Source organism: Podarcis erhardii, assembly GCF_964252035.2.
Source record: "Podarcis erhardii genome assembly, chromosome: 15".
Classification (NCBI taxonomy): domain Eukaryota; kingdom Metazoa; phylum Chordata; class Lepidosauria; order Squamata; family Lacertidae; genus Podarcis; species Podarcis erhardii.
In genome coordinates, this window is record NC_138505.1 from 17,640,067 (window position 1) to 17,667,976 (window position 27,910).

The 27,910-nt window shown below is 48.1% G+C and overlaps 3 protein-coding genes across 12 annotated transcripts in view; 2 read left to right on the forward strand and 1 right to left on the reverse strand.

Annotated features, from left to right (window-relative positions):
* Positions 1-10,551, reverse strand: part of PC (pyruvate carboxylase) — a 264,778-nt gene extending 254,227 nt beyond the window's left edge. The window contains exons 1-3 of one of the 7 annotated variants that reach the window (XM_081841735.1): positions 10,243-10,312; positions 5,569-5,660; positions 1,119-1,218 (exon numbers count right to left, since the gene is read on the reverse strand). The gene's annotated coding sequence lies outside the window, so the exon portion shown is untranslated. Of the gene's footprint in view, positions 1-1,118; positions 1,219-1,498; positions 1,725-3,206; positions 3,357-5,568; positions 5,661-7,129; positions 7,156-10,229; positions 10,331-10,530 lie in introns of those variants that run through there. The other 6 variants (XM_081841739.1, XM_081841734.1, XM_081841736.1 and 3 more) reach the window with 6 other exon arrangements.
* Positions 10,552-12,672: 2,121 nt separating this feature from the next.
* Positions 12,673-27,910, forward strand: part of LOC309330434 (uncharacterized protein) — an 89,183-nt gene continuing 73,945 nt past the window's right edge. For 2 of the 3 annotated variants that reach the window (XR_014151415.1, XR_014151416.1), the window contains exons 1-2: positions 12,673-13,250; positions 16,905-17,481. Coding sequence is in view for 1 of the 3 variants with exons in the window: in XM_081842113.1 (XP_081698239.1) it covers positions 12,891-13,250; positions 16,905-17,027 (483 nt within the window). In the remaining 2 variants the exon portion in view is untranslated. Of the gene's footprint in view, positions 13,251-16,904; positions 18,083-27,910 lie in introns of those variants that run through there. The other variant, XM_081842113.1, reaches the window with a different exon arrangement.
* BCAN (brevican) overlaps positions 26,849-27,910 on the forward strand; it is a 49,202-nt gene continuing 48,140 nt past the window's right edge. Inside the window, exon 1 of one of the 2 annotated variants that reach the window (XM_081841751.1) lies at positions 26,849-26,963. The gene's annotated coding sequence lies outside the window, so the exon portion shown is untranslated. Of the gene's footprint in view, positions 26,964-27,544; positions 27,890-27,910 lie in introns of those variants that run through there. The other variant, XM_081841757.1, reaches the window with a different exon arrangement.

Consider the following 27,910-nt stretch of genomic DNA (forward strand, 5'->3'; position numbering starts at 1 on the left):
AGTGCATGCTTGCTTGCCTGGGATGGGCCTGGCACCAATGTTGGTATGTTCCCCGCTCTTCAAAAGGGGAGCTCAGGGAGCATGCTGAAGTCTATCAATGTACCTTAGAGCTCTATATTAATCCGCTAAGCGTGCACCTGTAACCTGGTCTACATTTAGCCTACGTACTGAATTTTGATAATAACTGAGTTTGATAATAACTGAGCAGCAGCCAGGACACACGCATTCCTCACTCCCAACTTTTAACGGGGGGGGGGGGGGCTACTTCTTCACCTCCACCCACTCCAAAGATAGAGAATAACTGAATACTGGCATTTACATAAGAACATCAGAACAGCCTGCTGAGTCAGGCCAATGGCCCATCCAGCCCAGCATCCTCTTCTCATAGTAGCCAACCAGATGCCTGTGGGAACCCTCGAAGCAGGATCTGAGCACAAGAGCCCTCTCCCCTCCTGTGCTTTCCAGCAACTGGCATTCAGAAGCTTTTCTGCCTCAAGACTGTAGAGGCAGAGCATAGTTGTTTCGACTAGTAGCCATCGATAACCCCATCCTCCATGAATTCATTGAATCCTCTTCTAAAGCTAGAGGCCATTGTTGCCTCCTGCAGAAGCGAGTTCCACAGTTTAATGGTGCCCGTTCTGACCCAATTCATGACCATTTGGAGTAAGCCTGAGGCTAGTCGGCCCACATGTCCCGGGCCCTAAGGAAGTTAGATTGGCTTCAGCCAGAGCCAGGGCCTTTTCAACTCTGGCTCCGGCCTGGTGGAACGCTCTGTCTCATGAGACCAGGGCCCGGCAGGATCTGATTTCTTTCCGCAGGGCCTGTAAGACAGAGTTGTTCCGCCTGGCCTTTGGCTTGGAGCCAATTTGATTCCCTACCCCTCTTTCTTTTTTCTTTTCCTTTCTCCTCCTGCGATGAGGCTACATTTTAATGTTTTAATGTTTCAATATTTTAATGTTGTATTTTAATTTTGTTTTTAAGTTGTGTTCATTCAACTTGTTTTTATTATTGCTTGTTAGCCGCCCTGAGCCCAGCCTTGGCTGGGGAGGGTGGGGTATAAATAATAATAATAATAATTATCAGTTCATCAGAGAGATTTAGATGAACAGGAAACATACCTTCAAGGCCACTGTCCTCCACTAGAGCATTTGGTCCAATCCTGGCCACCCTTCACACACCCAGCTTGATGTCCTGGGATCAAAAGAGCAGAACTGTGGCCTGTGGGGATGAGGAGGAATGAAATAAGTTACGGGTCAGCCAAAGCACATCCTCACGCCATGCTTCTGAATCATTTACCACAAGATCTGCCTACATTACTTTACTTTATACTTTCTTGTCACTTGTACAACTTCTATACAGTCAGATTACACGTATAGTGAGATACACGTGCCACCCCAGGTGTTTTGAGGTACGTCAGCCTCAGCCAGTGTGGGATGTCACCCAAACTGTGGCAACACAAAACAGCCAGGCCTCCCCTCAGGCCTCTCCATGCCCCCACCTTGAGTGCTTTTGCCTGACTAGAATGTGTCATCTGAGTGGGATTGTATTTCTTGCTTGCCTTGCTTGGAGGATGGAGAGAGATCAGGGGAGGGGAGGAGTGTGTGGAAAACATGACCGAAATGCAGCCTGCCGCAAAGGCCTTATCTGCGCTATGCGTTTAAAGCAGCGTCACTCCAATTTAAACCATCATGGCTTCCACTCCACAAAGGATCCTGGGAACTATTTGTTACAGGTGCTGAGCGTTCTGAGGAAAAACCTATTTATTCCCCTCACAGAGCTACAATTTCCAGAGTGGTGCAGCAGCCAATCCCTTCCCACAGGGAACTCTGAGACAAGAATAGGGGAGTCTCCTATCAACTCTTAGCACCCTTAAGAAGCTACAGTTCCCGTCATCCTTTTTGCAGAGCCATGACTGTTTAAAACAGTGTGATGGCACTTGAAATGAATAGCGCAGGGAAGGGGTGAAGTTAAGAAACATTTTCCTGCCTACAGGGCAGATCTACCAAGATCCCGTTCAAGAACAGGGGCTGCCCTTGTAGTGATTCAGAGACTGAAATGGTCTCTGTGCACCAAAGAAGACAGTGGACATAGAAGATCTGACTTTGCTCAATATATCGAGCCAGATTAGGTTGGCACACACCCGAGAAAGCCTGTCACCGCCTGTGACAAGAAGACCCCTGAGTCTAAAGCAACTGTGACAAGATGACAAGCGGGATTAATCTCTCCACATCAGGTCAAGTCTCTTGTGGGAACCACCAGAGATCCCCTTTACTCAGGGTGGAAATACCTAAGCAGAGCTCTTGGTACACCACCACACTTCCACCATTTGCATAGGGCACAGAATGTGGCAAAGGGTGGCCGCATTTTATCTCCTGAGGTACACATGTTCATTAACAAGAACAATAAAAAAAAATAGAAACCAGGTTTCTAGCCCCGGAAAAGTTTAAAAAGTCAGGAAGCTGGTTGGCTGAACAGAGTTTTCAATGGCTGAGGACTGGTGCAGTGCTTCGCTTTACTACTACTTCGACTACTACTACTACTACGAACCTTTATTGACATGTTAAAACAGTAAAATCATACAAAGGCATCCAAATACATTGATAATCCTTAGCATATTGTATCTTCCCATGACTAGCTGATATCTGCAAAAGAGAACTTTGGAAGATGCCACAAAAGGACATGCAATTGGGCACAACCATTGTAAGAATACCACTTTCGATACTATTTTTTCTTAACACATAAGCAGGACTATAACTTGTGAATTTCATTATGAGCGGTTAGCATATTGGACCAGAAGAAGACCCACTGGGCTGAAATGTGTTTGGTTTTAGGCAAACAGTAGTCACAAGAACACTAGTTTGTGGATTAGGCACTCACGTGGCCAGATTAAGGTATTTATTATTATATTAAAGCATTCATATTCATTCCTTTATTCTATGTCATTTAAACATTTTTTTTAATCCACTGTGGTATTAAAAGTTTGTTCACTCATCTCTTTGGAACATTTCAGCGGCAGTACGTTTCAATTTCCATCCTTACCCAACTTCTTGTTCTTGTCACAGAACACATTATGCAAAATCCCTAATGGCAGAGTATACAAACCAAAAAGGAATTATGCAGATACATTTTGCATATTTCATGCAGGTCACAGAGTACAGGTTTTCCAGACGTGGAGACAAATTAGCATTCAGGACACACAGTCCTACCCAAAGCCTGGCTGCTGTGATTTTGACAAGTTGGGCAGCACCTAACTACAGACGCATCTGGAACAGCGACGTGTAAGCAGGGCTTATCCAAGGAAGGCTGGCTGAGCCGTGGCCAAAGCTCACTCACAAGACCAGCTCAGCCACCTCACTTTGTAGTAAAGGTTGTTTTCTGAGCCATTCAGAACACAGTACAAGTTCTTTGGAACATCAGCTTCCCAGATCTGTCTCCAGGGATGTCACAGTGGTAGTGTAGTCCAGTGTAGAGCCAGGGTGGTTATCAAGTGTTGGAGCCGGGAGAGACCAGGGTTCAATTTCCCACTCGGCTATGAAGCTTATTGGGAGACCTTGGGACAGTCACTGCTTCTTATCCTCCCGCACAGGGTTGTTGAGAAGGTAAAATCTGGAGGGAGAACCATGTATGCCACCTTGAGCTCCATGGAGAAAAAGGCGGGATATAAATGTAATCAATCAATCAATCAATGGCACCACACTGCTCTAGGTCAGCCTTCCTAGTAGCCTTGTAGTTTTGGACTAGAGCTCCCATTAGTCTTAGACAGCATGACCATTTGTGTCCATGACTTTCGCCATCAGTTATAGTCCTGCTTAGGACTACAACTCCCATCAGCCACAGCATCATACAGCCGTACTAGCTAGGGCTGACTGAGGTTTCAGCCTAAAACATCTGCAGGGCACTAAGTTGCTCTCCTAATGCTAGTAGACTGTTTTTTTCCAGCAAGGTGGAATCCTCTCCCTTTTCCCTTTTGTTGAGGCCCCTGCCTCCAATCTTACACAACTCACACTGTTCTCTTATCGTAGGAAGAAAGGCAAAGGTCCCTTTCCACTTTAATCTCATTAAACCTTTCCACACTTCTCTTTGTTTTTTCAGCTCTTGGAACATTCAGATTACCACTGCAGAGCAAAGTCAATGATGAGCACACAAAAAAAAGCCTGCTGGATCAGGCCAGTGGCCCATTGAGTCCAGCATCCTGTTCTCCCAGTGGCCCAACCCCAATGGGAAGCCCAAAAGCAGGACTCGATCATCAGAGCAACACTCTCCCCTCCTGGGGTTTCCAGCAACTGAGATTCAGAAGGGCAGAATGAAGGAGGGAAGAGCATAGCCATCCTGGCTAGTAGCCATTGATAGACCTCTCTTCCATGAATTGGTCTAATCCTCTTTTAGACGCATCCAAGTTGATGGCCAACATTGCCTCCTGCAGGAGAAAGTTCCATAATTTAACTAAGCGCTCCTCAAACTATGTGAACTTGCTTCCCCTCGAAGAGGATATTCTAGACCTGGAAAAAGATGCAGAAAAGGGAAACCAGGATGAGAAGGGCTTCCTGCTCTGTTTGGAAGCTCCCTAGAGCATCTGGCCAGCTGCTGGGACAGGGTGCTGAACAACGGTGGGCTTCTGGAAAGGCCCCAACACAGCCTTCCTTATAACCGAAGCCACCAGGCCGCCTGAATCAGAGCCCTACACCCTTACTTTTTTATTCTTCACATTAATGCAGAGTTCGGACTGAATAATCTCCACACTTTCCCAACAAATTTTCGGCTGGTTCAACTGCAGCCCTGAACTCTGCCTGCAATGATGGTGCTTCTGCCAATGCTGGTTCCCCGCAGAGCTGCCCGCCCCCTCCGCAACACTTCCCCCAAAGCATGGTTTTGCCGCATGAAAAGAAAATCCAGTTTAGCAAGCATCACGTGCTCCCTTTCAGAGCAGCCTGGCCCCAATAGGAAGGGCTCCGGTCTCTGGCAAAGATTCAGACAGCAGGACCCAGGAGACAGCTCCTTCCCCCTCTTTGGAAAAATTACACAAATGTCAATTGAAAGCGAGTTTTTCAAAGGAGGAGTGTGTGTGTGTTTGCACAATCATTCTCCTGTAATAATCAAGCATGGAGCTAAGCTGGGGGAGAGCGGGGTGGAATCCAAGCTCTCTTGCTTGTGCGGAGGCAGAAGAACACATACAAGCCCAGCAGGGCCACTAACTAAAGTTTTTCAATCTAAGACTGGTCGCTGAGTGTCTTGGGGGTAGAATGTGAAAACCCCTACTAATATTTATTTCTAAAGAACCACTGGCATCCAAGGCACAAGCAGAAGACAGAGAGGGGTGGTGACATCATCATCATTTTATTATTTGTATGCCACCCATCTGACTGGGTTGCCCCAGCCACTCTGGGCAGCTCCCAACAAAATATTGAAAACACAATGAAACATCAACCATTAAAAGCTTCCCTGAACAGGGCTGTCTTCAGAGGTCTTCTAAAAGTCAAATAGTTGTTTATCTATTTGACATCTGATGGGAGGGAATTTCACAGGGTGGGCGCCACCACTGAGAAGGTCCACTGCTATACAATAACTTACAATCGTAGAGGAGGAAGGGAGGGAAGTGGTCCCATAGGCGCACAGCCAGGCAACTCAAGAATGCAGGCGAAAAGCCAAAGTTTGCAGAAAATCTGGTTTTTAAGAGGGAGGAGGAAAGAGAGAAAGTGTCATCACGTGAGTGTCCTGGCAGACAGCACTAGGCCTAGAATCCTTACTTAAGAACGACCCTGCTGTATGAGACCAAAGGTTCATGTAGCTGAGCTTTCTCTCTCAAAACAAACACCAGCCAGTTGCCCCAGGCAACTCACGACTGCAGCACAAATCCAGCGGCTGCCCACTAGCCCCAAGTGGGCACTGAGGGACTTTGGATAAATGCAACCATCCCACAAGGCTACAGCATATGCCCCCTGCCAAAACAAGTAATCTGCATCCTAGTTTAACCTAGTCCAAGGGATACTCTCCACCTGCTTCCAGGTTTCCAGAGCAAAACATCTCTCGTGCCAGATGCAGCCGGGTGACGTCTCTCCTCGGTTGGCTCTTGGGCAAAGGCCCTTCACTTCTCCCCACGTTCACTCATGCAAACAACAAGATTAGCAGCCAAGAAAACACAGAAAATGAACCACTGTGGGCAGGGACAGAGGGAAAAGAGCTGAGATTAAGTCACTGACTGAGTTATGTCACGGCCAGCAGGCAAGAACTTTTTCTGTTGCCTTTCAGTCAGACACTATGAAAGCACTGGCAGGTAAAATATGATCTCTTCGTTGATTGCTGCAAGTTATTGGGACACTTTTGTTACACCTGGAGAAAAACATTTGGCGGTTGGAGTGTTGCCATCAAAGAAGGGAAGAAGAATGTGGAAAAACTCGTGGGGTTCCTGGGGGGTGAATCGCCTTAAAGAAGCACAGCGCCAGCATCCCACAGAATTGAAGAGTTGGAAGGGACTGCGAGGGTCATATAGTCCAATCCCCTGCAAGGCAGGAAACTTTTGCCCCATGTGAGACTCAAACTCACAACCCTGAGATTAAGAGTCTCATGCTCTACCGACTGAGCTGTCCCAGCTTGGATTATTGCATTTCTGGGACTTACTGAAGAAGGGAAGAAGAGTCCTACCAGAGCAAGCCAATGTCCCATCTAGTCCAGCATCCTGTTCTCACAAGACCCTGGTCATGCAAAGGCTTAGGAATGACTACGCTAGAATGATTATTAATAATCACATCTGCATCAGAATATTATACAAACAGCTTGCTGGATGTTCTCACTGTGGCCAACCAGATACCCCAATGGGAAATGCAAAAGCAGGACCCAAGCACAAGAGCAACTCTCCCTTCCTGTGACTTCCAGCTACTGGTATTCGGGAGCACTGCTGCCTCTGCCTGTTGAGGCAGAGCTGTGCCATCGTGGCTAGTAGCCATTGATAGCCTTCTCCTTCATGAATTTGCCCATTCCTCCTTTAAAGGCATCCAACTTGGCAGATATCTCTGCCTCCTGCGGAAGCGAGTTGCGTGGTTTAAGTACATGCTATGCTGACAAGCAGCCACCCCTCCAAGACCCAGCATGGTGGTGGCCTCCTGTGGCTTCAGACCAAACCCTGTCTCATTACCTCCGCTGGTTTCACCTCCTTCATCAGACACTTCCTGTGTGCTTCCAGGTCTCCCTGGCCTTATACTGAGTTAGACCAACACTGCCTACACTGACTGGCAGCGGCTCTCTAGGATTTCAAGGACATAACTCCCCCAGCCCTACCTGCAGACACCAGGGATTGGACCTGGGACCTTGTGCATGCAAAGCAGATTAACCTTCCACTGAGCCACAGCATTCTCCAGAGGATTTTTTTTTTAAAAAAAGGAAAAAAGGAAAAAACAGAGGTTCTCATTCAGAACCCACATCATAGATTACACGTTCCTATGTCTTTGTTTTCCTGGAGGCACCGTTTTCTCACAAGCTTTGGCTTGCAAGCCAGGATGGGAAGGAACATCTCTCCAAAAGAAGTATTGCCGTCAGGCTGCTTTTCGTGCACAGACTTGAGAAAAGCCTGGCTGTGCCAGCAGTTGGCTGGGAAATGTGAGTTCCGCTACACTTGGACAATGTGTTCCTGCTGGAAAGGGGGCTGGGAGGATGTCCCCCGCTAGGACCCTTCCACCCAGGGCCAAAGGGGAGGAGGGTGTCTGGACAAAATTTCGGCCAAAGATGCAGGCAAATCAGTAAGAATAACCTCACCCTGAGACCACCCAGTTCTTACGAAACAGGGAAAGTAGGGAGCACCGAAATCTGAACAGAAGCATGTGGCAGCCATGTTGAACTTGATAGTGGCATTGCTTTTTATTAGTGTTTCATCTCCCTTGTCCATTTGCCCCTCAAGGTAGTGCACAACAAAATTATAAAAATTAAAAGACCAGAAACTTTGGCCTCTGTCTCTCCAAGCTCTTCCTTTCCTGCTGTTTGCAGGAAAAACCTGTGTTAGGTTTTTCCTCCTCCCTCCCAAACCCTTTTCCTTTTGTGTCATGACTAGCAGGGCACTTCCAGACATTCTGTTTACTGAGCATTCATACCGATCAATCTGCAGGGAGATTAGATTACGCTGAGTATCATTCTGATTAATTTGTGGGGAGGTTAGATAGTGCTGCATCAAAGCAAGCGTTACTCACCCACTTTGCAATGATTTCCACCCCCCGGCTTCATCACTTATTGCAAGACGTCTGATCTTTTGTGGAAACAACGCTCAATCCACTACAACTGCAGAACCTGAGTGTGCCAGTGTGTAACTGAAACCCACCTAAAAATAGTGACAATGGAAGCCCCCTTAGATAGCTTCAGGGCAGAGACTGTCCTCTCATTCTAAGACACTCTGGGAACCTTATTTGGCTGTTGAGTAGGATAAAAATGCCAAAAAGAACAATAATAATGGAAAAAATAGCTTCAAGGATTGTTGTTTTAAGTGCACAAATTTAAAACACAAAAATGTTCAGCCCGCAGGCATACACACAGGCTCGTCTTCAACAGGCCTGCCTGCACAAACTGCAAACCACAGGTGCACACATGCTCCTTCTATCTACATTTCATGGACTGGCCAATCACTTAACATCCTCACTGCCTTTGCAGGCCCAATGGGACCAAGCCCCTCCTTGTCCGCCAACATATGACAGTCCTCACCCCACTTGGGAATCCCTGCAAATGGAATTCAGATGCACACTGTCTCCAACACTGGAAGCAAAACATAGCCATCGTAGCTAGTAGCAAGTGGCTGCCCTAACCTCCATGAATTTGTCTAAAGAACTGTTTTAAAAATTTGGTTGCTGGTTACTCAATTGATCTGGAAACAAAACCAACTCAACAATAAGGGAACCTGGGAGTTTCTGTGTGCAAAGCATTTGCTCTCCCACTGAGCGAAGGGCCCTCAAGAAAAGATCAAGAGCAGAAAAGATTGAGAGAAAGAAAATCAGCATTTAGGTTAGAGAAAAGCTTCTATCTGAAAAAACAGTAGAGCCTCTGCAAGTCAGTGTGGAGTAGACCAGCCTTTCTCAACCTTAGGTTCCCAGATGTTGGACTACAACTCTCATCAACCCTCACCACTAGTCCTGATAGCTAGGGATGATGGGAGTTGTAGTCCAACAACTTCTGGGGACCAAAGGTTGAGAAAGGCTGGTCTACTGAGATCAATGGTAAGATGATAGAGTTTTATTGTAACATATATTTGCTGGGACAAATGTTAGGTTATGTTGATGTTTGTGTTTTCTACAATTTTGAAAAAGTCCTTCCTATGTCTCCATTTAGGAATCTAAAATAAATTACATAAAACTTTATTAGTGGAGGGCTACACCCTACTCCACCGCCCTGCTCTCAGGCTACCCCCCCTTTTTTAGTGTTTTTGTCTGCCTGAAAAGTGCACTTGAACTGTGATGGTGTCTCTTGCTTGCTTGAAGTGAAGATGGAGAGGTAAGTGTCTGTAAAACCTGAGGAGAGATCCACACCTTCCCCTGGCCCCAGTCACCACTGGCATGAGGGTGCCAGAAGGCTGCGCCTCACAGAATACAACCCTGGGACAGAATAAAGGTTTCCCACTTTCTGAGCCAGATGGACCAATGGTCGGAGCCAGGATTTCCTTTGCCTTTGAATACCAGTGGCTGGAGAACAGAAATGGAGGAGAGGTTGTTGTCCATGTGCACTGCTCAGAGGGGCTTTTCACAGGGGCGTGGGGTGGAGATCATGGGGCTGGCCGCAGTTCTAGATAGACCTCTGGTCTCATCCTGCCGCAGCCAAGCTCTCCTGATGTCCTTATAACAGGTCAGTGGGAAACAGAAGCAAGTTATGTTTTGGTTTTGTGGGAGAAATCAATCACTCAATTGGGAAGGAAGAACAGGAAGGGAAGAAGGCTGGTGGGGGAGGGTTCACGTCGGGTGGGAAGGAAGAGGGGCATTAAGCCTGGGGGCTGTGAGGCAGGTTCCCGAGCGGGGGAATTAAACGCCCAACTTGGGTCAAAAAGGACCTTCCGAGGGAAGAAACGAAAGGGAGGAGGAGGAAGCAAACTGAGCAAAACAAGGAGAAAGACCCTATGAAGGAATGCTGCGGTGGGGGAGGGGAGGGCCCAATGCGGTGGAAGGGAGAGCGTCAGTGACATCACGGGAGTCGGCCGTGACGTCAGGGATACGCGGCTGTCACGTGACTCCCAGCCAGCCTCCGCCGTTGCCTTCATCGCCGCCTACCGTCGGTACTCACCGCCACCCGCTCTGTTCGCCGCCGCCGCGCTGCCTTCCCCGCTCGCTGCTTCTCGCCTCCTTGCCAGGCGCCGCCTGGCTCCGCTTCCTCACCGGGCCAGCCGCAACCCCGCCCATCTCGCTTGCGATTGGCCGCCTAGGTCGCTCTCTGGCCTCCCATTGGCTGCCGCCGGAGACGCCTCTGTAACCCTCCCCGCGACGGCCCCGCCCACTGTTTCACCCCCGCCTCCCTCCTGTCACTCACGCGCAGTTTCAAGCCTGGCGCCTTCGCGCCGCGTGCCACGCCTACCCGGCCTCTGCGCGCCTCCTCATTGGCTGTCGTCCCGTCCGCCTCCTCGCGTTGCTCCTACTGGCTCTACGCCACGCCAGTCTCCTCCGCAAAGCGTCCCTCCGAGCGTACTGCCGGCCCCGTTGATCCCAGACTTTCCATTGGTTGCGTCTCCGCCCTCTCGCCGCCACCTGGAGGCTCCTTCTCCTCCTATTGCTGGAATGCAAGCGCAGATTAACGAAAGAGGATGAGCTTGAGCTGTGGTCGCTGATTGGCTGCCAGAGCTGAGGGAGGCGGAGCATAGTCCTCTAAGGGGTTTATAGCGAAGAGTGGATGCACGTGACACTAGACGTGGCAGGTGCTGCACGTGGAATGCTCGAGGTTTTATTTATTTCATAAAATGTGATATACGTACTGCGGCTTGTTAAAAAAAAAGTAAATTTTCAGCAAAAACATTTAAAATACTGATTTAAAACCTAAAAAAATTAAAATTAGCAATAAACTGACATCTCAACATTCTATAATAGCTGTTAATAACCCTAATCATTGTTATTCATTTGCAATGTTGCTATTACATTTTTTAAAAAATTAAGAATTAGAGGAAGCTAAGCAAAAAGCTGAAACTGGGGCGGGGGGGGGGTCTGGGTTTTTTTTTAGTTCTGGAAGCACCATTTGTTTTGTTTTGGATTTGATATCCCGCCTTTCACTCCCCTTCAGGAGTCTCAAAGTGGCTAACATTCTCCTTTCCCTTCCTCCACCACAACAAACACTCTGTGGGGTGAGTGGGGCTGAGAGACTTCACAGAAGTGTGACTCGCCCAAGGTCACCCAGCAGCTGCATGTGGAGGAGAGGAGAGGCGAACCCGGTTCCCCAGATTACGAGACTACCGCTCTTAACCACTACACCACACTGGAATTATTCCCATCCCCACCCCTGCAACTCTTGCTAGGGCCAAGTAGGGCAAAAGCCTCCTTCATTTATTTTAATATGTGGGTGTAATAGGTTTGTATACCTGGAAGAGAGGAGAAGATCTGACACGTTACTTGAAGGGAGCTGGAAAATAGGAAACTGATGTAGAGCACAGTCAGGCACTGTCGCAGTGGCAGAAGGCTAGAAAGCTTTGTGATTAACATTTTTTCCCCTCTCTTTTGCCACCAGAATTCTAGGATTGAGCTGGTCACAAGGACCACACACACTTCCTGCATCGCCTCTCTCATTAGCTCCTTGTGACTTTGACTCAAGTCAAGCGGAAACTTTTCCTTCCTCTGTCCCTCCCTCCTGGCTCAAAGTGTTGGTACCCCATCCAGCTGATCCGTTGTGGACAGGAAAAGAAGCAGAACTGGCTGCTGCGCCCACCTTGGGCCAGGCCTCAGCCATTCTTCCTGGTCTTACTGGTTAAGGAGAAGCCATTTGAAGGGTACAAAGCCCTAACTTCTTTGCTTCAGAGGCCATTCTTCTCCACAGGGTGTCTTTTGATCCTGTAGGTAACAGAGGGCCATTTTATTAAGATATACACTAAAGAATTTGATATTTTACCAGGAGCACTCGGTCAGAGAGCTGCATTATTATTATTTTTAAAAAAATATTAAATGTAAAATAAAAAGTACAAACAACAAGGACAACTTAGGAACACAAGAGCTCTGCTGGATTAGGCCAAGGCCCCATCTAGTCTGACATCTTGTTCTCACAGCGGTAACAAGAGACCTGTGGAAAACCAGCAAGCAGACAGCAAGCGCAAGAAAACTCGACTCTGCTCTGGTTTCCAGAGGCATTCCTGCCTTTGGGCGTGGAGTGAGAACATAGCCCATGTGGCTAGTAGTCATCGATGGCCTTTATCTCTTTTAAAGCCATCCATGGTGGCCATCCTTGCCTCCTGTGGCAGTGAGTTCCATAGTTTAACTATGTGCTACCCTTTCTTTTCTCTGCCCTGAATCTTCCAACATTCTTCTCCGCTTGATGTCCACAGGTTCTAGTGATAGGAGGGAGGGAGAAAGATAAAATTTTGCTGATCCACTTTCTCCATACCAGACCTAATTTCATGAGCCAGCATGTCACCTCTTTGCTCTTTGCCCTGTGGTGTGTATCATCACAGGTCCATGCTGACCTTTGCACCCACAGAGATATCACTGAGGAGTGGGGAGTTTTGTTCTCATTTTCTTGCTGCTGGGGGTGGGTGGGTCTGGAACCAGATAAGACAGCTTGCACAGAAAGTCCAAAGCGATGGGTTCGGGTTAGCAGCAGGGAGCTCCTCCTCTCCCTCACCCGAGGGTGAATCACCCCGCAAAAGAGGAAGGAAAAAGCACGCGCTCAGCAGACCAGCTTGCAACAGAACATCAGCTGTACCAGATTGGCAGCGCCGGCTCCAGAAGTCACACCCAGGCATGACCAACAGTAAGACGTTCCGGAGGGCCTGCTCCTTGCGGGGGTCCAAGTCCCCCAGCCTCCTGGATCCTGCCTCTGGGAGCTTATGGGACCACCTGGAGGAGGCAGGTCCCACCAGGCGGTCTGGAGGCGCTGCCCTCGGGGGGCACGGCCTGGTCCCCAAGAACAAGGAAGAGGCCCAGCCGAAACCTGCCTGGAGCTGGGGGAGGAGAGCCACGAGTCTGAGGGTGCGGAAGGCCAGGGGAGAGGAGGCCGCGACGATGGGAGAAGCAGCCCACTCCCTTGGCCCTGGCGACGGGCAGATGCTCATCGGGGAGGCCCATGGCAAAGCAGGCGGCAGGATGAAGAAATGTAAACAGGTGAGAAAATGTGAGGAGTCGGCCTGGCACCAAGAGGCAGCATGGTCAGGTGGAAGCCCCATGGAAGGTGTCTTGCGCATGGCCCTCAGAAACTTTGAGCCTGCACTGAGGAGGAGTCTGCTCCATTGGTTAGGGCAGAGGGCAAGGATTCAAAGGCCACATTCACACCCTACATTTAAAGCACCATGGTGCTGCTTTAAACCCTGGGAGCTATGGTTTGTTTGTTTGTTTGTTTGTTTAATAGATTTTTATTAAAAATTTAAAGGTTACATGAGTAATAAAAAAATAACAGCAGAAAAACACCCAATTAAACAAAAAAAAAGCAAAACAATACATAAAAATACATATCTTTTTTCTTTGATGGGAGCTATGGTTTGTTAAGGGTGCTAAGAGCATAGGAGCTAACTCCTAGGGGCCAAGGGATCTTCATGGGGGCATAAAATATTTGAGGGGGGGGTCGCTCCCTCCCCAGTTGATGGCCATTGCCATTCAAATAGTGTCATGTGACCAATTATGCGGGGCGTGGCTTACCCCTTTTATGAAGATCACCTGCTCTGAGACCCCACAGCTAATTCTCCTCTGGCCTCCTGCTGGCCCAAGTAGGACCAATTCAACCAGCTAGCCCTGGGGATTATTTAATGCTTATTTCCCCTAAATTGATTTTTGAATTTTGAATTTTATTGTTGTTCATGTTTTTATACTGTATTTTATGCTGTTTTATAATTAAGTGTTCTAAATTTGTTGCTAGCTGCTCTGAGCCTGGTTTTTGAATCGGGGAGGCGGGGTATAGATAAAAAAAATATTATTATTATTACCCATCCCCCTAATATTCAAGTTGGCTGAGTCATTAGGAGACCCCTATTCCCCTCAATTCACAGGGACCTCTGGGAATTGTAGCTCTTTGAGGGGAAGAGGGTGTCCCCTAACAACTCGCTGCACCATCAGCCAACTACATCTCCCAGGATATATATTTTTGGGCGGGGAGTGGTTGGAATCAATGACTGATTAAAGTGCTTTTAATGGATGGTGTGAATGTGGCCTCAATGCATTTAGCACTGCCAGCTAACAGTAAAACAAGCATAGCAGCCCTTGTGCCTATGCCAGCAGCTTGATGTGCAGAAATCCATCAGGGGAAGCTTTCCGTGGCATGGGGTGAAAACTGTGTCACACATTCCACCAGACTCTGTGCCGCTTTTGCATGCAAGGGCCCAGTAGCTAATGGAACTTTTTCCATCTTCCGGACTGGCGCACTAGAGGGCACTGCGCAAAAAGAAACCTGGGAACTCTTCTTGAGCTGCCTGCCTAGGAGAGTCAAGGTTGTATGCATACTATAGTTTTAAAGAACTTTGAAAACCCTAACTTATCTCAAAGAATTCTGGGCCCGTCACAGAATTACAGTTTCCAGCAACGCTTAAGGAACTACAGCGCCCATAATTCTTTGAGTGAAAGAATGTGTTTTGAACGTGGTTTAAAGGCATAGTGTGTAAACAGCCTGAAAAGCACAGATTCAAGAAGTGTTACTCTCCTCCTGTGCCTCCTCTTTGTCCCTGAGAAAACCCACTCCGTACCACTGAAACAGAGCAAATTGCAGTCCACAGAAAAACCAATTGACATTTGTTCTGTTTCAGTGGTAAACAGTGGGTTTTCCAGCTGAAATGTGGCATGACAAATGGAAGTCTGGGCGAATCCTAACACAGTCTGGTGTTTGAAAGCTTCAGGCTTTTAACATCTCTTATTTCTGAGGGTTCTGGTGCATCAAGGCACAAGCCAAGAGCCTCACCTGGGCAGTGATTTTGCCAAACCACTCTGGGAACAGGGTGAATGTGGTTATGAATATTTATTTATTTATTTAAGAACCATTTTCCAGAAAGATGTTGCTGTCTTCCTCCGGGAGCCACTGTCCACCCTGAACAAGCTAATTCCAGCAGAGCAAGATATAGGAACGGGGCCTGTCTATTCATCCATCTAGCTTGCTATTGCCCACTCTGGCTGGCAACAGCAGCTCTCCATGGTTTCAGGCAGGGGACATCCCTAGCACTACCTGGAGACACCATTAGGAATTGAACTCAGGACCTTCTGCATCCCAGGGCGATGCTGAGCTGCAGCCCCTCCTCTTCCAGAGAAAGGCCTCTTAACTGAGCTGAAGAACTTGGCTCTGAAAAGTGCTTCCCAGGAATTGGGAGTGTAGGGCTGGGCAATATCAGAATATATAACCAGCTAAGCACCGCGAAAAGATCATGAAACCGATATGATTTGGACTTCAAACCTGTTTTGGACAATAACATTGCCCAGCTCTATGGGAGGGAGGGAGGGAAATCTCAATCAGACACAAGATTGACACATGAAGTCCACATATCTATCATCAGTAGCTCTTTTAGGGCCAGCAGAATGCAGAAAAAACACCCCACGGTGGTTAACAACACTACTTCCTGCAGGCAAGAGGTTGTCTTTTCAGACACGTAACACACCCACACGCGCTGGAGCAATGTGGGGCGCTGTGTGGGGCTTCCCTTGCATTTGATCCAGAAGCTGCAGTTGGTGCAGAATGCTACAGCACAATTGCTGACCAGAGTGAGACCCTGCCAGCATGTAATACGTGGGATCAGAGACCTGCACTGGTTGCCGATGTGCTACCAGGTGCAGCTATTTGTATATAAAGCCCTTAAGAACTTGGGACCAGTTTCTCTCAGATTGTGATGCCCCAAATGCACCCACTCGGCTGCTTCAACAGGCGGAACCGGCACTGTTGCAGGCGTTGCATAATACTCGTCCAGCATTTTTAAGGAATTTATCCTTAAAATTAATAGAAGTGGAATACAAAAAGGGAGGTGTGAGGAGGTCGCGGAAATAAGTGAATGAAAGATAAGATATTGAAATTATTTGAAACTGTGTTTGTTTTGTTTTGTTAGTTTAATGTTAGTGTTTTGTTAGTGTAATGTAGTGTGTGTTTTTCGGGGGGGGTTGTATTGTATTGTATTGTATTGTATTGTATTGTATTGTATTGTATTGTATTGTATTGTATTGTATTGTATTGTATTTATTTTTTGTAGTGTTTAAATTGTTGGAAAAGGTAATAAATATTATTTTATTTTATCTTATTTTTTAAAAAAGGAATTTATCCTTTAGTGTAGCAGCACCCAGTCATTGGAACTCACTGACTATTGACATCAGGCAGGGGCCTTCTCTGTATCCTGTTTGGCACCTGATAGAAACATTTTAGCAGCGTGGCTGGGGATAAATAATAAATTGTTGTTGTTTTGTTTTTGTGTAGTCTAGCCTGCCCAGATACATAGAATGCTGACATGTGGTTTTAGCTTTCCTTTGATTTTAACTATTTTCTGAAGGTTTTATACAGATTGTTTTTTATTGACGATTGCATTATTTTATTCTTTAAATTACTTTGTGTCGTCGTCCCCCTTGCAATAGAGAGGTATAGAAATGTTATGAAATGAATAGACCACAAGGTGACTGTAAAACAGGGCCTTTAATTTCCTGGCATAGCTTTTTCTTCTTGGCCAGACTTTGTAAGGAAGCAGCTGGGCCTCCCCACAAGCCGCCTCCTATCTGGCTGCCCGATGCAGGGCTAGATAACGTGTCCAGATTTGAAGACCTCTACCCTATAACTCTCCTTCTTTGCTCCCTGCCCCTCCGCAGCAGGTAAATCGTGCTCTTCGGGAAAGCTGGGAGACCTTCCTGACCAACGTGTACAGCTTAACGTTGAGCCGCCCGACCAGCAGGCCCACTGCGGATGAAGCCCAGGCGGTGGGGACACCGTGAAGGAAAAGACTCCCCTGGACTAAGCATGGACTCAGGGAAGGATGCTGAACTGACTCAGGCGGCACCAGGGCTTCTCCCTCTTGGACCCTTTCGGCTGCAACCTCCGTGGGTTGCTGGCAATGTGGCAGGTGCCTTGGAAGGACCTGGGCATTATTCCTGGGCTTCTCTACTGGACTCCTTATTCAGCATTCATTTAGCTGTGATTCCTGCAGGGGGGTTGGACTAGATTAACTTTGAGGGCTTTAGCTGCTAGTGGAGTTATCCAGACAGGACGTCTCTGCTGCTGGACAGCAGGTCTACCCATTAAGAAACAACAGAAGGGTAGACATGGTATCTGATTATTTTCAGAGGCCAGATCTACCCAACTCAGTAGATATGGTGCCCAGGCCTCAGTGCCACCCACTCTCCAGATAAATCAGAAATACAGTGGTACCTCGGGTTACAGACGCTTCAGGTTACAGACGCTTCAGGTTACAGACTCCGCTAACCCAGAAATAGTACCTCGGGTTAAGAACTTTGCTTCAGGATGAGAACAGAAATCGTGCAGCAGTGGCGCAGCAGCAGTGGGAAGCCCCATTAGCTAAAGTGGGGCTTCAGGTTAAGAACAGTTTCAGGTTAAAAACGGACATCCAGAACGAATTAAGCTCTTAACCCGAGGTACCACTGTAGTGAAAACCTGTTCTCTGATGTATATACATACCTTTCCACTCCCTGAAAAATTCCTCGGGACCCCCCTTCTCCCCACCCTCCAGAGAGTCCCACAATTGTCCTCCTCTCTAGTTTTCTGGCCACTTTCCACCCTGACACTCCTTGGCACGGGAACATGCCTGGCAGCTGTCCACCAGACATCTCAAACTAGTTGCCTCCTCTTCTGGCTTGGATTCTGCACCTGCCATGTCTTGCATCACGTTAGCTAATTCAGATAGATAGCAAATACCTTTGCCTCCTGGGGAGTGAAGGGTTTGCGGAAGGAGACATACAACAGGATATGAACACACCCTGTGGTGACCCAAAGTGTTGCTGAAAGCCAATAAACCCAGACCCCACCTCTGCTTGGTCTCTTGTAAAACGTTCCTCCTTTTTAGGCCTTGGGTATGTTCTTGTGGAAAGGTGGGGTGTATAAATGTAATCGATAATAAGCTTGATCGCATCCTGATTTGACTACTGCAATGTATTGTATGAGGGGCTGCCCATGAAGACTTCTGCTTCTTTGGAATTCAGCAGCCATTCTGCCCAGAAATGGAGCAGCAGCCAGTGACTCTGGCATAAGGTGGGGAGTTGCAACTTCCCTATAACTGGCGCCAGCCAACCATCTGGTTGCAGCACTCTGAACCAACCAACAGTTTGCAAGACCTCCTCAGAGGTAGCCCCACATAGAGCATGTTGGTCCCTAAGTAAGGTCTGTATCACCATGGCCACATCTGACACCCCAGGAACAGGCAGGGTTGGTGCACCAGCCTCAGGTGTGCAAACACAGGTCTGGGCTTTCCTGCTATGTATCTGAGTGGGTTTGGTTTTGGTTTTGTCCCAGTGCTTTGCCCAACAAAACCTGCATTTTACCACTGTATTGGAGCAAACAGCAATCAGGTTTCCATGAACTGCTGTTTGCTCTAATTCAGTGGTAAAATGTGGGTTTTCCTGGGGAAAATGCTGGGACAAAAAAAAGCACTAGGAAATAGACCAGAAAAGTCCAGATCTGTGGCTAGAAAGCATGGAGTAAAGGTGAGTGTGGAAAAGGCCTATGATTCAGCTGTTAGGAACAGGCAAATTTGTCAATTTTGACATCCCAGTTTTTGTTTTTAATCTTATTTATTTCATAAAGTTTATATACCACTTGACTGTAAAAACAAACAAACCCTCAAAGTGGTTTACGGAAAGAAAGAAAGAAATTATCAAAAAAATGTTAAAAGCAGCTGTTTAAAATATTCAAAAAATGATTTAAATCAGTGATAAGCTAAAAACATATTAACACACGTAAGCATTCTAGGCATCTGGGTAAAGCTTGTCTAAACAAAAATGTGTTTAGCAGGCATAGAACAAAGTACAGCGGAGGCCCCTGCCTGATCTCAACAGGCAAGGAGTTCCAAAGGGTGAGTGCTACCACACTAGAAGATTAAGTTCTTGCGTTCAGTTTGCCCCATCTCCAAACTGGCATGAATTTTCCTGTGTCGTTCATCTAAGTTAGGCATTTATTTACATAATTTGGCCTCGTGTGCATTTTCCCAAGCCATTTTGACTAACAGGCTGCACGTTATTGTCAGTCTTCCCCCATTCATTTTTCAGTGCATAGCCCCCTAAAATGCACTTTGGGCAGTGGTGAAGAAGAAGAAGAGAAGAGTTTGGATTTGATATCCCACTTTATCACTACCCGAAGGAGTCTCAAAGCAGCTAACATTCTCCTTTCCCTTCCTCCCCCACAACAAACACTCTGTGAGGTGAGTGAGGCTGAGAGACTTCCGCGAAGTGCGACTGGCCTAAGGTCACCCAGCAGCTGCATGTGGAGGAGCGGAGACACGAACCTGGTTCCCCAGATTACGAGGCTACCGCTCTTAACCACTACACCACACTGGCTCTCACTGGTGGGTGGAGAACTGCAACGCAAAATTCAGAGGGCAGCTGCATTTTAGCTCTCGTATTGATTTTGGAACTGCAAAGGGTTCACATTGATGTGTGGTCGGTTTGCAACAAGATGCAAACCCAACTCATTCCCCTATCCTTCAGGGCATGTCATGTCGCGTGGGGGTGGGGAACCGCCGGATACAGGATGCTCCGTTGCTTGGAGGAAAAAGGAAGATGCCAGTCACCTAAGTGTCCCTTATAGACCTGCCTTTCACTGGAGTTGTGGTGTCATCTTTTCCAAAAGGGAGTAGCAAGTAGCTGACATGCCAAAAGGCCACCCTGTGGAAGTTGGCCCTCTGTCTTGAGCATGAGAAGAATGTGGTGGCTACGTGGCGCTTAGCAGGATCTCAGTAAAAAGATGAGAGCCCCCTGCCACCCGCCTCTCCATCCAGGCCTTTGTCCAAGCCAATCATCTCGCCATCTCAGGCGCTCCTTTCAGCTGGCTTTGAAAGCCCCATTCAGCTCCAGGCAGTAGGATGGGCCCTAAACCATCTGCGACTTGGGCAGAGGGGACAACTGCGCTGAGCCGGCTGCCTTGGAGTGAGAGATGCCAGGGAGCGGGGTGGGGTTGGGGGCCAGGGTTTTGGAACGCAAAGGCTGCTTTAATAATACAAGAGGCTTCTCAAAGCCCCCAAGTCACACGCTGGCGACCCCATGATCGCAGAGAAGCCAGAGCATCGTGTAAGGAAGCCTCAATTTTGCCCACTGAAGGGAGACTTGCAGCATTGTTCGGACTGAGGTCCCAGATGTGCTGCAAGTCACGACTCTCGATTCGGGCATGAGCTCTGAGGGTGGATTTATGAGCAGAGAGAGGCAGAGTCTTTCTTGCTGTAGCGCCTCAGTTGGGCCCGTTCTATTATTTCACAGGGGTGAGGGCCACCCTAAGACATTTTGCCGCCTGAGGCAAAGGACAATGTGGGGTTCCCCTCTCCGCTGCAGGCTCAGGAGTTGACTGGACTGGCTGTTGAATATTAGGTCAACACTCAAGGAAACATCCTTCACTGTAGGGTGAAGTATGTGACATACGGGCACCTCACTGCCACCCCTCAGCATCTGCTGCCTGAGGCAGCTACCTTACTCTGCCTAATATAAGGGCTGGCCCTGCAGGGGATGGAAACATGTTTGTACCATCCCTGTCTTCACATTAATAATTATTACAATATTGGGAGGGGGAGGGAGCAGGGCCAGTCCTACCCTTAGGCCAAGTGAGGAAATTGCCTCAGACAGTGGGTGCTGCAAGTCAAGGAAAGCATCCATGCACATACTACTGGAAAACTGCATTGCAAAAATTCAGAGAATGCAAATTTCAAAGGGTAGCCATGCTTTGGTTCTCGTATTGTTTCAAGAAAGTGCAAATTCAGTTGCTTCAGCTTCAAATGCACATTGAACCTGCATTTCACCCCTATCCATGACCAGCCATCACCAACTTGGTGCCCTCCAGATATATTCTTGGACTACAAATCCCACCAGTCTCCACCAGCACAGTCTAGGAGTTACCAGCCCTTAGTTCCCAGGCTCTGCCTTCCAGGGATCTGGTAACCAAACCCAGAGCAGAGGAGGTGTCCAGCCTGGTGGCTTCCCTTGCAGGGCCTCTCGCGTGGTCTACCAGCATGAGAATTGGGGTCCCTGGGTAGCAGCCTTACACTGCTGGTGCAACTGCTCTGCTCTGAACAGGGACCAGATGCCAACTGGCCAGGCAAGAAGCATTTGGTACTAATTGTGGTTTTGAGCCTTCCTTGCTGAGTTCGCAGTTCTGCTCTGCCTCTCCGGCTTCAGGCGTCTCACCGCAAGGACAGCCCCCCCTGCAAGTGAGCTCATGTGCTAAACGCAGGCCCTGGTGAGGTCAGGCTGGGGTTGGCTTGGGAGATCTCCAGGTTGCTGTGGAGAGAATCAGAGACTGATTTGGGAGGAGGAAGAGGAAGAGGAAGATGCCACGTCTATGTGGCCATGTCCCTGCTCTTGTTCGGTTCTGCTCTTGTGTTTTGCATGCATCTGGATTCCAAAGCCTTCATGGTCACAGAGACAGTATGGTATAGTTAGAGTGTCAGACAAGGACCTGGGAGAGACCTGGGTTCGAATCCCCACACGGACATGAAGCTCACGGGGTGACCTGGGGCCAGTCACTGCCTCTCAGCCTCAGCTACCTCACAGGGTTGTAGTGGGGATTAAAGGTGGGGGTGGGGTGGGGGTGGGAAGAACCATGTAAGCCACCTTCAGCTCCCTGAAGAAAATGCAATAATCTGGTTGACATCTGTCCGTCTCGGGAGACAATGGAGGAGTGAGCCTTCAGGGGTACAGTCAAACTGTTGCAGAGTTATAGCGCCTGCTGTGGCTGTAGAGACCTATTTGGGAGAGACAGGTTTTGTTGCAGCTGGGGAAGATGAAAGCATCTGGTTTCACTGCTGCAGATGCACAGCTTCTCTCTGCACTCCTCCTGGCAGTTGTTTCTCCTCTGGTCACGGCTATGGATGCACAACCTGTCTGCCTCCAGGCACTGCATTTGTCTGCAAGAGGTTCCCACACATCATGGTTGATATTGCCAGCCTTCATGTCATGTTCGCAGACATCTTTATAACGCAGAGTTGGCCTGCCAACTGGCCTGGTGCCTGAAGCCAGCTCCCCGTAGAGCACGTCCTTGGGGAGCCTGCCCTCTTCCATTCTGTAGACATGACCCAAGCGAATGTAGACATCGCTGAGACAGGAGTGTGAACATGTAGATAGATAGATAGATAGATAGATAGATAGATAGATAGATAGAGGCCATGTTACCCTTTGGTTCAGAAATAAATTCTCTTAGAGCATTTTCGGATGGGTGTTTACCGTGGTCCTTCAGTTAGCAAGGTTTTCTATAGAGTCCATCCAATGTTGTCAGCATCAACTTTTAATATACATTTATTAAATTAATATTCCACTCTTCCTCCCAAATGAACCCCATTGCACGACCCCTCCTTTCCACTTGATTGGCTGCCGTTCCGTCAGAATTTAATCTCTTGGGAGGCAGAAATCTGCCTGTGCACTTCAATTGCTTTGTAGAAGGCCAGGTACTTTCATCTCACCTCAAAAAGGATATTGTGGAGTTGAGGAAAGTTCAGCCTAATTCTAATTCCACCAGAGTTAAGGCAGGCATGTCCAAAGTCCGTTTTGGGGGCCTTATGCAGCCCGTTGGCCGGTTTAATATCCAGCCCCTGTGGCAGTTTATTTCCTGGGTAAAATCCTAAAAAACACCTCAACAACTCCAATTCTAAAAAAAACTCAACAACTCAACCCTAAAAAAAGGTCAACAACTCTGGTTGGCCCTCTGGTCGCCCCCATGGCCCTTCACTTCGCCAAATCTGGCCCTCTTTGAAAAAAGTTTGGACACCACTGGGTTAAGGTGTTCCCTAGGATGGGAAGAGTTCCTCAGCTCTGAGGCGTCACTCGTTCCCCAGGACACATCCTGGAAGGACTAAAAAATGCTTCTGGGTCAAGCTGGGATTTTGCTGGAGTAAAACAGCATCCGCTCTACTGAATGCCCAGCTTCACTACAGCCTAGCGCTGACACTTCATTTTGCTAAAATTTCAAAACGCTGTTGAATTTGGAAGGGCCTTCTGTATTGAAACATCTGAGGAACGTCATGGGAGGGCAGAAGAAGACCCATCAATACAGTATTTTATCAAGAGCAAATCTGCACTTCTCTAATCTTGAGTTTGCCACCGATGGCTGTGGCAGGCAGGCGAAGTTCCACCCCAGAGCTGGCTGCCATTTAGCACCGTCCTGCAAAGTGGAAACACAACATTAAGAACGGAAGCATTAAGAGTTGTAATGAACTGCAGAGGCAGCCCGAGAGGCAGTTGATTTCTCCGGATGAGTAATGAAGGCCGGCTTTTGAATTTTTTTCCGTGTTGGGAAGAGAGCCTGGTGCTGGGCATCAGGGAGGAAGCTGCCAAAAGGGACTTTGTGGAATTGGAAAGATTTGTGAACACGTCTGAGCCATGGCGGGTTCCTCCTCCTCCTCCTCCCTTTTCTTTTGAGGGTTGCAAAAAGAATTAAGTCATTTCTGCTGTCCCAAAAAAGAAAAGAAAAAGCTTGGACAGGATCAGGGAAGATTTACAGTAAAATGAATCATCTGGAGATCTGTACCTGGCATTACACAGCACCTCCCTGTAAAGCCACATTTTGAAGAATAGGAATGCACTCCCAGTCTGCTCATTTTGATTGGGGAGAGCAGCCCCCCCCCAAAAAAAATTAACCTTGGGGAGGGTAAAAAAAACTTCTTAATGGGCATTTTTTTCCAATACTGTTTCCTGCTCCCCTGAACCCCACACCCCAATTATGGCTGTGCAATTATTTTAAACATTTTTAATACAAAAGTAAAACTCCCCCCAGGAAATAAAACTTGGGTTAAAGGCTACCTTTTGTTGTGGGTCAGAGGGTGGGGTCATGTCTTTCAGTTCAGTCCTGGGAGAGGAGAACATGGCTCTCCATGGGAACCAGCAGGCTGGAAGAGGGTGGGCCTCTGTGGGTCTTTCACATGCAGGAGAATCAGATGGTGTAGAAAATGCTTCTGAATCCCAGTTGCTGGAAGTCATGGGAGGAGAGAAGGCTCTGGTGTTCAGGTCCTGCTTGGGATCTTCCCACAGGCATCTGAGTGAGCACGGTGAGAACAGGATGCTGGACCAGATGAGCCACTGGCCTGATCCAGAAGGGCTTTTCCTTGATAGCTTGGTTGGTTGGAGTGTGGTGCTGATAACAACAAGGTTGCTGGTTTGATCCACATATGGGACAATTGCATATTCCTGCATTGCAGAGAGTTGGACTTGATGATGCTAAGGGTCCCTTCCACCTCTATGATTCTGTTTCGTATGTCCTTATAAAGCCGCAGTCTTGGAGTCTAATCCATGGGTAGGCAAACTGAGGCTGGGGGCTGGATCCAATCACCTTCTAAATCCGGCCCGTGGACTGTCCGAATCAGCGTGTTTTTACATGAGTAGAATGTGTGCTTTTATTTAAAATGTATCTCTGGGTTATTTGTGGAGCATAGGAATTTGTTCACTTTTTCTCTCAAAATATAGTCCAGCCCCCCGCAAGGTCTGAGGGACAGAGGACCAGCCCCCTGCTGAAAAAGTTTGCTGAGCCGCCCTGGTCTAATCCTACATCCAGTGGCATAGCGTGGGTTGCCAGGCCCCCCAGGGCAAGGCAAGTATCCTCAGCACCACCTGTCAATGGGCTGGAACGGAAGGGCAACAGCTTGGCAACCTACCCAAGTGGCAGCCGTGATGCTCCATGAGCATCCAGCATGACAGAGAACAGGACAGGAGATTGGACAGGAGTGGGTATCTTCCTAAATCCCCTACAGAGGGTGCCCTAGCAAGTGGCCATGGCCCAAATCTGCTCTTCAGTCCACCCATGTGAACAGTGGGAGATTTTGTGTGAGACGGGGAGGGTGTGCTTTTTATTTGTTGTTGATACTTTCTTTTTCTTTTTAAACTTTGTGCCCCTAATCATCTTGTGCCCAGGGCCACACAACGCCAATTGCACTTCATCTGAGCAATTCATCTCCCGTCTTCCGAACCTGACTTCTTGTCAGCCTCAAGCTTACAATACTAATCTCTGGCAAATGACTTTCTCCCTCCTGATGAGGGCAGGACCCTGTTGCAAAATGGGGTGCTGCCCCCTGCCCCACGAACCCTTACAGTCCATAGAATCGTGCAGCAGAACACCTGCGATTTGTGCTGATACCACCCATTTTACAGATAGGTAAGAAAAGGCAGCAAGATTGGGGAGGGGGGCCTTGTGGATTCTGGTCTGCAGCCTTTGAACCATGAGAAGAAGCTGTTCTGGGAAGAGGGGCAGCTGGCTGGGGAGAAAAGCCCACTTAGCATTCTAGGCAGCACCAGTCCCTCACGGGAGGCTGCTGCTGCAATAGGCTGTGTTTGGCAAGAGCCAAATGAATTCAGGTCCCTTTTTCTCACACCCCACCCCCTGCTCCCTCTACTTCCTTTTAGTACTAAGTATTCATCCAGTGGCATTCTCAGAACTGCACTGGCCTCTTAAATATGTTTAAAACTGCTCCAGAAAGCCATTTTAGTTTGGTGAGGACAAGAACTAGCGAAAGAGGACTAGGGCAGGGTTTTTAAAAACTGGTCCTTTACTGCAATCACTGCAGTGAAATGTAGCAAATCTATCTGCACAGAATGAGAGAGAGAGAGAGGTGATGATTTACATGACAAAGCAGCAGCATCTTAGACTACTGTTAGCTTCTTGGCAATAGGGAGAGGACCCCACCTCCAACACAAACCCACACCCACCCACACCCACCCACCCACAGTAGTTACCACCATTAATCTTTCCTTAGGGCTTCTGAATGCTAAAAATGAATCTCAGTCTGTACAGACACCAGAGCCTCAAAATGAATCTTTGTATTCATAATTCCTACGTTGATTTCAAACCATAGTTAAGCTTAACTATGGTTGAAAGGCAAACCATGGTTTAGCTTAGTGTTAGGTCTGAACCAAGGTCTGTGGTTTGTTTCCTCCAAACAAACCATGAGTGGTAAGCCAAGTACAAACCTTGGTGACAGCTTGTGGTGATCAAGAGACAATAATTGAAAAGATGTTGTTATCATTATCATCATCATGATGGATGAATTTCCCACCCTTCCTACCAAAGCAACCCAGTACCGCTGACAGACCAGGAGTAGGGAACCTTTTTCAACTCAAGGGCCATGCTCTCTCATCCACATCTTTCCAGGGGTCGTGTGACAATGGTGGGTGGAGCAGGGGCCAGAGTGGGTGGAGCAACAAATGTGACTCTTACCTTTGTACTCTAGGCTACCCTGCAATCACCACCACCACCATCATCTTCATCATCATCATCATCTGCACACATCTCCATCTGGGCAAGCTATAGAAGCATTATCTCAGTGCAAGAACACATTTCAACCTGGGGGAAAGAGCTCAAGAAGGGCAGGGAGCAGAGACAATGAGGAGTGTTGTCGTTGGTGGGGGAGCGTTCTGGGGGCCAGACAGGTCTGAAGGGCCAGATTCCCCCCAAAAAAATTTTTCCCAGACCTGCGCTAGACAAACCTCAAGTGCATAAAAGAACAACCTTAACTATTTGGCGGGCGGGATGCGAGAAATGTCGCGGGGGGGGGGGAGCTCCGACCAAGCCACGCCCCCACTGGGGTCCGAGGTGGGCGGGAGGGGGCTTCCGCAGATGATCCCCACGCAGCTGTAAACCGGACATCTTCCCAAAGTGTATAGACCCACGCTTAAGGTTGAACGTGCAGCCCGATCCCTGTGCATGCTTCCTCAGAAGCAAGCCTGGCTTACTTCCAGGTAAGCGTGCGTGTAGAAGAGATTGCCGCTTTCGTCTCGGCGGTGTTTGCTCATAAAAAAGAAATCATAGAATCGCAGAGCTGAAAGGGGTCCCGGGGGCTATCTAGTCTAACCCCCTGCAATGCAGGAATCCTGCCCACAGCCGTCTCTAGGTGGGCTCGAACCACCAACCTTCGGGTTAGCATTGCGCCACAAGAGACCCGTGTGCCAGAAAGACCTGTGGTACAGCTTTTGGGGACGGTAGATTAGGCTCTTCCTTCTTCTTTCTACCCGCCCTCCCCATTAGCTAGCAGGGCATCAGAGGTGCAGGTTTGGATCTTGACAGCCACCCACCTTCAGAGGAACGAAATTTTTAAAATTGGCTTTTTACAGGGTATTGGTCCCAGATGGGCGGGGTATAAATAATAATAATAATAATAATAATAATAATAATAATAATAAAACGGCTATAAGCCTCGCTGTTTAAGGGTGCATTGGGTTGTGGGCTCACACACACGCCCAGCCTTGTCTTTGGAGCTCCTCGCGGGCACAGCGGGTGGTGAATTGGGCTGGCATCTGCCTCAACCTCGTGCTTCCTTTTCCTTTAAGTGGGAGGGGAAGAGAGCGCGAGCGGAGGATTCCCCTCTCTTCCTTCTGCATCAGGGCGACAGAGTGTGTGTCCTGCTCTTTCGTCCTGGCCGCCGCCGGGCTCCTTTCCACCCTTCCTCTTCTTTTGGAATAAGCTGCTGCAGTTCCCAGCCCTGCATTGCTGCCCCACTGCAACACTCGCTCCGAGAGCTGGGAAGGAAAAGTTCTCTCTCCTCCATCCAGGGGAGCCTCTATAGCGCAGGCAAGAAGCCGGGCATTTATTTCATTTTGCAACGTTTGTTTTATTCTAGTTCAAACTACAGATTCCTTCTTCTTTCTTTCTTTCTCCAATAAAACTGGTGAGTAATGAAAGTAATATT